Raw genomic sequence first — 9,564 nt, forward strand, 5'->3', positions numbered from 1 at the left:
GCTTGTGATTTTTGCTCCTGCTCTGAGCGAGCAGGACAAAGGCAACGGAGCATAAGCCCTCACAGAACTGCCTCCCAGCCACCAAACAGGCAGACACCTGGCTGAGCAGTAGCTTTGCTACATGGAGATGTAGCTCTGCTTCGTGGAGGTTAACTGTCCTTGCTGAACAACCCCAGGGTAGTCTGCCGCGGCTTGCACGGGTGCTTGTGATTTCCTGTTTCCAAAAGCAGTGTAACCAGCCAGACCTTCACTCTCCTTAATTTAGAAAGCTGTTTCATGTTTTCTTGTGGTCTGGTTCCACACCTCCACACACCGGCTGAGGGCTGTCACACAAATAACCGGCTGAGGTTACACGACACTTTCCCTAGTCAAAACCCTTGGCAAGAAACCCACGGGTATTATTCATTGTAAACATTTCCCACAGACTAAATCCAACAGGCACCAACAAGTAGTCTTGCTTCTTTCTATTTTCTAGTGTAACACAACAACAAAGGACCATACTCAAGAACTACTACATGGAATGAGGTATATATATCTGCTTAATTTTACCTGTGTGAACATTTTAAATTTGCAGTTGAAGGTTTATGCTAATTAGACTTCTCAGTTGCGGGTATCATCTGCTAAATAGTTTTCTTATTTAATGGAACAAAAAAAGAGTAGCAGGGTTTTTCCCAGCATAAGGCACGAAACTGATCCCAGCTACTATAAACCATAAGCAAGAGTAGAGCTAAACTCAGGGATTTTTTTTTTTTAGTCACCTGTTCCTACAGTTTCTAAACTGCAGTCTCAAACCTTTGAAGTATTTTGATTCTTGCTACAGCTGCTAAAATATGAGGTTTCTTTTTTGGTATTGAATATTTCTCAGAAGCACTACCTTCTGTAGTGACATTTACAGATGCCAATTCCACAGCCTGTGCTATACAGACAAGCTCCTGCACCTGTGGGGATCTCCATGGAGCCATGTGCCAGGTAAGTTGGAGAGTCAGAGTTCCAGCAACATACAGCAGCAACAAAACACAAAAGCACAATACATGCTGCAACACGTACCAAGAAGACCTAAGTCACATCACTGCAAAACACCAGCCTCCACTCTGCATGCATTAAAAAAACACCTGAAAGACACATGGATTTGAGATGGAATATGATGATTGCAGTCCTAATAGAATTCAGCATTTTAACCCTGGCTTGTACAGCGTCTAGCAGCCTGATTTCAATACTGTTTTTAAACACAGATGTCTAACCAATAAAAAGAAATAATAGAATCCATAACTTTTTCTTCTGGAGCAATACAGTGAAAAATTGCTTTTTGTTTCCTTTTGCAACAAGAAAAAAGAGCTAATTATTATGTTACTTTTACTCTGTTAAAGTCACGCTAATGAAAACACTAATCAAAGATTATAGTCACATTTTCAGTCCTTGCCTGTTGTAGGTGGATTTTGTTGAGCAATAAATTTTATAACTTTATTGTGATGCAATGTGTATGAGGCTGAATTCATTCAGTTGCTAATGAAATGTGATTTGAGGACTCTCTTGCTTCAGCTGGGGAATAATTAGGGCTTATCTCAAATAGGTCTAGGAAAAGGCTGGCAAATACTTAAGCTTGTTTTGCAGTTCCTTTGAGCTCTTGGGAAAGGAGCGATTCTTCTACAATATCAGCCTGAGGTTTTTCTGCCTATACAACACAGGTAATAATAAGGTTTTTAACTTGCTTGCAAATGATAAGGTTAAAAGTCTGACAAAAGACTATTTTAATAAATCATTCTGGTTTGGTATCTTTTAAAGCATGAGATAGGTAGTTTGCCTTCTCAGGCAGCTTAAGTAAAATGTTAATTAAGCACCTGGCTTCAGAGAAACCTTGCAGAACTTGCTCTATATAATGCCTGTTAACTTGAAATTCTGCTTTTGATAGTTGCCTGCCAACACAAGCAGCAACTCTGTGTAGGTTTCCTAAAGCAAAAAGATGATCCTAAATGTAGTTCCTGCTTATGGGGAAAACGAAACATTGTCTTCCTCTCTCCTTGATGAAGATTATAATGGCTCCATACTAACAATAAGCAGACAGGCCTCTTGGGTATTGAAGTTACTGAATAATCCTACAAATAATCAATGCAATAAGAAAGTAGCTCCCACTCTCATAAAAATAAGTACTTTAAAAGCAGCTAAAGATGGAAGCTAGACTGTGACTTGTAAGATATCTTGTCCATACATGCTATCAGCTGGAAAAAAAGAGAAAAAAAAATTAATCCACATGAGTAGTAAAATACCTGTCTCCTTAATGCACACTGTAGCTCAGCTGCAGAGGAGATTCCTCTTTAAAGCCCTTCTCTCTCTGCAGGGAGCTGCTCTTCTTCCTCTTTTCCTTGATGAGAGTGGTCTCAAGCTCCTCTTAAAGGAGAACTGCTGCCTGTGAACTGAAAACTACACAACAGCTTTAAAAATCAGCAGTTTTCCTGAACTGCAAGACTTCAGATTTGGCAATTATGAAATGGAGGGGTTTTTCAAAATGAGCTGGAGAAATATAACTTCATATATACCAAAACACTAGAGAAAGCTTCCCCCAATCTTGATTTTATGTGGGTTTTACGATAAGATACATACAGTTTTGGTTCTTTTGTAGCTTGAAGGAATACTTCTCCAGTGGTTTATATTTTCCATAAATGTTCTTTATTCAGGGCAAAATCAGCCTTTTTTTGGAAAAGAAAGCAATTTCCTTTTACATTGAATGAAAGGTTTGTAGATGTAAATTTCCACTGCAAATGGTCAGGGGATTCTATGGATTTGTTGTTGAAAGAAGATTTTCACTCTTCTCCCAGGATATATTAATGATATTTACACTGTGTGTGTATGTAGGGGGAAGGGGGGGTGTGTGTGGAGGTTCTTGTGGGTGTTTTGTTTTGGTTTGTTTTCTTTCTCTGAATAGTTTACACAGTTGTAAGACTCTGGACCTGAAGAGCTTTTAACATCAAGGCGCTCAGAAGCACTTCAGTGCAGTCCAGACTTCCTAGCACTTCAGCGTACTGCTTGCTCTAGAGATGCAAGTACAAAATGCAAGCCTGGGGTAAGGAGTCATCCAAAGAATTGATAGGTCAGCAAATCTCAAGCTTACAGTTCAGGTCCTACTTCTTCCGTAATGCTGTTACCTACTTATCACACCCCCTTTGAAATTATTTAATTCTGCATTTGACTTACAGCAAGAAAAAACAGTCATGAGACCTGCTCCCAGTACAAGTGCTTTAAGTGTCAGGGTTCTGCCCCCATTAGCCAAGGACTAGATGCAGAAGTGGTTTTGTTCTTTTATTAAATAGTGCCACGATCCAACTGGCATTTGTATAAAACTCATCCACACAGAGGGCACCTCGGCCCTTTCTGAGGTGCTGGCTCAGACTAATGCAGATGACTGGTACCGCATCCCATGCGGATGCTGGGGCTGCACTTAGCACTTCTGTGGGGCTGGATGGGGTTACATGTTGGCTGCTTTCCTTTGGGCCTCTCCTGGAGGCTACAGTGCCTCCCTTCTGTGGGTTGTTTGCCCACAGTGTAGAGGACAAGGCTCAGTGCTCTCCAGAGCCTGAGGAGACTCAAAGCCGTGCTCCTGATGTTGAGCTGGGGCTGGCAGAGGGTACTCTCCAGCCTTCCTTCGTATAAGCCACTGCACAGAAACAAATTCCAAATTTGTGAGGCAAGGAAGAGAAGTCTTTAGCATAAGTTAGCATATTCTTCTGTGGAGGAAGTCTGATGCTCGTCTGTGCTCCAGAAATCTTGTGTTCTGTGCTCAAGTGCCCCCAGGCTTAAAACACTTGGGAGCAGGTGTGGGAATCCAGACCATAGCCCTGGGTCAAGAGCAGTAAATCTAAGTTGTCCTGCACACTGGTAGCTTCTCTGCTGTCTGAAGTTTCTTGGCTATTCTCAATATATAGATCATCTCTTCTGCATACCCTTATCCTTCAAAGCCTTCCTTCAAAGGAAAGCCTACTCAGCTTTAGAGCAAAGAGCCCTTGCTGCAGATGGGGAAAGAAAAATTGTCTGTTACGCGCAGCCGGGACATGACCATGGTTGAGCGGCTCAGGGACAGCCACCGTGCTCGCCAACTTGTTATCCAGTTGGTCTGCGTATGGTTTTATCTGGCAGAAAATGAACTGAGAGCTTGAGGTAGCTCATCCATCAAGGAAAGAGGTGGAGATGGGACTGCAGTAAAAAAAAATGTATTAAGTTCCTGTTCTCTTTTCAGCAGATGGAGTTTGCAACTCTTGACTAGCGTATATCCCTGTCCCACCACTGACACATCCGCATGTGTGTACACAGAGTGTGTCACACCCTTGCTAGGGCTTGACCAGCAGAAAGAACAGGAATGGTTTCTGGGAGACTTGGTTGAAGCTCAAGGTCTTGTGCTTTCCTGCCTGCAGAAGGGAGTATTGTCTGTCTAGTCATGTGATGAGCTACACTGCCCTGCCAACCCATGACAGTCAGGAGCACGCTTTCCTTAAGCCTTTTTTGAGGATGAAGGCAAAAGGGAAGTGAAAGTGTAAAATAAAATTTGCTTCTTCCTCAAGGCTTTTGTGAAAAAGCATAGAAATGCTCTTCCTACGGTCTGAGGAGGACTGTCAAAGAACTGACTGACATTCACAGAGCTTCTCTCTTTCCTATGGTTAAATTTAACTCTCTTGGAACACAACAGAAGAATTTAGGTTGGACAGGACCCCTGGAAGCTGTCTGGTCCAACCCTTGCTCATGGCACAACTAATCTCAAACCAAGGTGAGGCTGCACAGGTTCTTGTCCAGTGGAAGTACAGAGGCCCGACCTCCTCCGTGGGCAGCCTGTTCCAGTTTCCTACCCTCTTCCTGCAGGAAACGTAGGTCAGTGTGGTGCTATTGCCTTTGAGGGTTTGAGCCTCAGACCAGCAGGTTTGCATTTGGTTTAGGTTAACCAAAAGGTAGTGCTTCCTCTGTGAGATGCAAACTTCATGGCTCAACTCTTAGGCTACTGCAAACAGTTGTTTGTTTAACTAGGATTTCTGATTGAGGTCACCTGGGATCTCTGTGTAGCAATATGCAATTACCTGGGCTTGAGCAAGGTGCTCATTAGCAGTGGATCCCAGTGCCAGCAACGTACCTTGCCATAACATGCCATCCCATTAACCACCCACCTTCTGATCCAGTGGCTACACCAGCACCGTTTGGCTGCACGTTGCATGGTTCTCTGCAAAGCAATCTGGCTAGAGGTTGTGGTGTCACTATTCCTGTAGGATTTTCACATGCCTTAAAGAAGGGAGTCAGGATGTGGCTTTATTGAAACGTATCTCAATTTTTTTCTTATCCCTCTACTCCTTACAAATAAGAAACAGTTAGGACAGTTGGACTGATTAAGATTAGTTACATTCTAGTTAATGGGAACAGGAATTGGTTATTGCCAGAAGACCTATTCCTACAGGGGGAGAAGAGTACTGAGGAGGGAAATGTTCTCCTGCAAATGTTCCCTGGTGATTTTGTGTGATGGAACAAGCAAGCACAGCCCCAAACACCTTGTGCTGCATGAGGACAGTGCCAGACAAGATGGAGCATCCTGTGGCCCAGCTTTACTAGACCTTTGATCACAGCAGGCAGCAGAAAAATCACAAAAAGCAAGCTAAAAGGTGCTCAAACATTTCTTGTGGCTTTGTCATAAAAAGAGATAGAGCCTCCATTTCACATATTGTTATGAAGATTTCTTGCCCAGTGTGCATCCTGAGCTTTACTTTTGAAGATGTATAGTGTTCACTTCAGATCTCGCTTATAGAATCACAGAATTGTTTGGATTGGGAAAGAACTTTAAGATCAGAGTCCAACCATAAACCTAACACTGCTCAATCTGTGCCTGGCTGTGAATGAAAAAAGATACTTCAGGCAGACCTAGACATGCAAGTTAACTGTGTTGTCTTCTGTAAAAAGATTATGAACTTTCTGTAACCTGTTTTCCTGGATACCTTCTGTGTGTTTTTACACAAGAGGACATGAATATGTCAGGTGTAATCACTGTACCTGAATATTAGGTAATCTCTGATATCTATCGATACCTTCCCCAGGTGCAGGTTAATGGTTTTACATTAATCTGTTGAGTGAAGACTCTTGCAGAAGTGCAGCCCAGCAATGGCCTGCTCTGTACCTGCCTGTGAGCTCTAAGAAAGGTTCACTACGGCTCATCTCCCCTCTGTTTGTTGTACAGCACTTCTCTTTCCAACAGTGGTTCAGTGCCCGATGGAAGAGCAAAACATCATCACAGAGGTCCCAGCAGCCCTAAAGCGCCTGGCCAAATATATAGTGCGTGGTTTCTATGGAGTAGAGTACTCCCTGGCTCTTGACATACTGATCCGCTACCCCTGTGTGAAAGAGGATGACTTGCTACAGTTGCTCAAGTATGAACGTAAACAACTGCGGGCTGTCCTCAACACGCTCAAGGCAGACAAGTTTGTGAAGCTGCGTATGCGAGTTGAAACAGGGCCTAACGGGAAGAGCACGAGGCACAACTACTATTACATCAATTACAAGGTCCTGGTGGATGTGGTAAAATACAAACTGGATCATGTACGCCGGAAAATAGAAGCGGATGAGAGGGATTCAACTACCAGGTCCTCTTTTAGATGTCCATCTTGCTCCAGCACTTACACAGACCTGGAAGTCAATCAGCTCTTTGATGTATTTACAGGTATGTTGCAGATATTGCTTATTTGCTCTTATCTTAAAGAATAACTCTGGTACCACAAGGTCGGCTCCTGTGCGAACTTGGCAATAAAAGCATGTTTGTTAGGAAACACTTCTTGTTCGCTGGTGGACAAGGGCCTGGGACAGGAGAAGCTGGGAGGTGAAGGTAAGAGAAAAAGCTGTTTCTAGAGAACAGGCCAAGCAAGATAAAAAATAATCTTGAATATAGGACCTGGGGTTGGGAATCAGATTTCGGGCCTCAGCTTTGCTAGGAACAAGATACCTAACTTGGGTTAAAATCACTCATCCGAGTCTTGAGTCCCACTTCCTCATATGGGAATGAGAACACAGTATTCCTTTTACTCTGATACTTTTGAATTTGTTAGTTAATCCATTTGTGTGTTCAGTTCTTCTGATGGAGGAGATGGACAAGATGGATAGAGCTGTTTGCAGCCACCTACTGTAATAAGTGTACTGCAGCTTGGCAGCAGAGGAGAGGTGTTGTCAGGGCACAGGGAAGCTCAGGCTCCTCCCAGGGCAACACAACACATCTACAGCAGAAGTGGCATCAGAGCTTGCAGGTTTCTCTTCTCTAAAGTCCAAATAACTAAACAGAGTGCTCTTTCAAAAGTGGGTTAAAATGGCATCAGATTGCAGTATGTTACTCTAAGCACATCCACTGTGTTAACATCTCGGTCATGGTACCCGGAAAGGATGCCAGAGCCAGGGAGAATCAACTCTATGCGATTAACTTGAAATGTCAAGGGTGAAGCTAGTGTGCTGTCAGTTAGCAAAAATCACCTGGAGGGGCTTTGTCAAGTTACTGAAATTCAAACATTGAGGCTGGTGATATACTGTAATAGAATATACATTTTTTTTTTCTTAAGACATAAATATAGGTTTTTAGCATGTGCTTTGACTCTAAATGAGTCTTTTCAAACTTTAGAACTCTGAACAACTATAACCAGATGTGGTTTATGCTTGCAAATGTCTTTTTTTCTTACATTATGAACAAAGAAAAATATGAGATCAGAGAAGAAAAAAATAAACCTAACATTCTGTGATCTGATAGTACTCCATGTCTAGCCAATTTTTTTCCCCAATACAAACATCTCTCTTGCATAGCAAGTGTGTATCAGTCCTTCTAAAAAAAAAAAAAAAAAAAAAAAAAAAAAAAGAAAAAAAGATTAAAATTGGCTTGCCTTTGTAAGATGAGTTCCCCTAGTTAATGTGAACAAATGGGTAAAGTCTAGTGCAGTCAGAACATCTTGGTAATTGTCCAGGTTGTGGATTCCTTAACAAGGTACTGCTCATCTTTTGCATCCTTGGAAATTCTCATGTTCATATCTGGATAATGTTGCAGAGACTTTCCGCTGCACTTACTGCAATGCTGAAGTAGAGGAAGATGCCTCAGCCCTTCCCAAGTGTGACGCTCGAACTTTGTTAGCAAAATTCAATGAGCAGATTGAACCCATCTTTGTGCTACTGCGTGAAACTGAAGATATTGTTCTGCCGTACGACTTGCTGGAGCCTCAGCCAACAGAAATACCAGAGTTATCAGAAAGGTATAAACATAACCCCAGGACTTCTGACCATACAAAACCCTACAACAACTCTCCAGTTCTAAAATCTTTGAAATACTCATTTTGCAACCTGCTTCCTGCTCTATTTTACTTTCTTCAGTACTGTCAGCTGCTTAATAAAGAAGCCTATAATACCTAAAGCATTCTAAATTATTGTTATGCATTTATAGTTTTATTTTTGCTACCTTTTTTGTTTTAAGGAGTAATTTTACAGACTTCTCCTTTGGCTAATAGGTTAATAGACCTTCCTATGAGAAAGTAATGTTTCTGTATCAGTGTGCTTCATCCAGGGGTGCACTACTAAAGACCACGCAAAAAACAACGCTTCAGAATCACTTGTCTCTATGATGAGGCAATGCAAATTGTTTTAATACAGAGCACTCGTTAAAGCTTGTCTCCTGACAAAATATGCTTTTCCTTTTTTTGTTTTTGTTGGGGTTTTTTTACTGGGAACTGAGTGGGGAGGGGATCTTGCCTGTATTTAACCTGTCCAAAAATGGGTGACCTTTCATCCAGCTTTGATCAGAAGGTGGGCTCAAGTGTGCTGGAATCCTGCAGCCAACCTGAAAAATGGGCCAACAGAAGTTCCTCTTCTGGCAATATGTACACCCAAAACTTAGTTATTGATGTCCAAGACTCTGAGTTCAAGAAGAAAACAAGAGAAAAAGCAACTAGAGAGCAACCTATCTGGATGTCACAGAGCACTGTGGAAGGAGCAACAACAGCCACCAACAATAGCATTGGTAAGTTTTCAGCATTAGCAAATACTTAAATTCAGCAGCATTACTGCACTTAAATATAGCTTTCCTACTGAAAATGTAATGAGCTTGGTTTAGAATGTAGAGTAATGGTTTAGTTCTGCACTAGTGCCTACCAGATCTTAGTTTCTAAAAACTAGTCTTTAGACTGATTTAGGTAGTATTCCTAAAGCCAGAGGTCAGGCACTACGTCCTGAAATTTTTGGCTCTAACACTGCAGTAACATTAGTGGTAATCTTTTAAAGTGGAAACTCTCTCCACTTTAAAGAGAACGCTCAAGTGTGGTTAAAAAAGATTCAGAGTAGAAACATGGGGTGCCTGTGGTAAATGTAAACTATTAATACCTCTAACAATTATTATTGTGTATTAGGAGTAAATGCTTCTGAAGAAACTGAAGAAAGTGCTAAAGAAACTGTCAGTGATAATGAAATCATCAAGACTCTTCTGATCCATGAATCCAAGTCATTGCCTAGCACAGATCAGGCTCCTGTTGGCAAAAGCAAACTACCTAAATCAGGCAGTGATACCAGTGAGTCTGAAGAAGATCC

At 41.8% G+C, this 9,564-nt stretch overlaps 1 protein-coding gene across 1 annotated transcript in view; it reads left to right on the forward strand.

Moving 5' to 3' along the window:
- The first annotated feature begins 6,231 nt into the window (after nt 1-6,231).
- The window catches only part of LOC104528141 (general transcription factor IIE subunit 1), a 3,537-nt gene continuing 204 nt past the window's right edge, over nt 6,232-9,564 (forward strand). The window contains 5 exon segments of the mRNA XM_029085975.1: nt 6,232-6,679; nt 8,039-8,240; nt 8,775-9,001; nt 9,387-9,557; nt 9,560-9,564. The exon segment at nt 9,560-9,564 is cut by the window's right edge and continues 204 nt beyond it. Of these exon segments, the coding sequence (XP_028941808.1) occupies nt 6,232-6,679; nt 8,039-8,240; nt 8,775-9,001; nt 9,387-9,557; nt 9,560-9,564 (1,053 nt within the window).

Source organism: Antrostomus carolinensis, unplaced genomic scaffold (genome assembly GCF_000700745.2).
Source record: "Antrostomus carolinensis isolate BGI_N321 unplaced genomic scaffold, ASM70074v2 scaffold7517, whole genome shotgun sequence".
Lineage (NCBI taxonomy): Eukaryota > Metazoa > Chordata > Aves > Caprimulgiformes > Caprimulgidae > Antrostomus > Antrostomus carolinensis.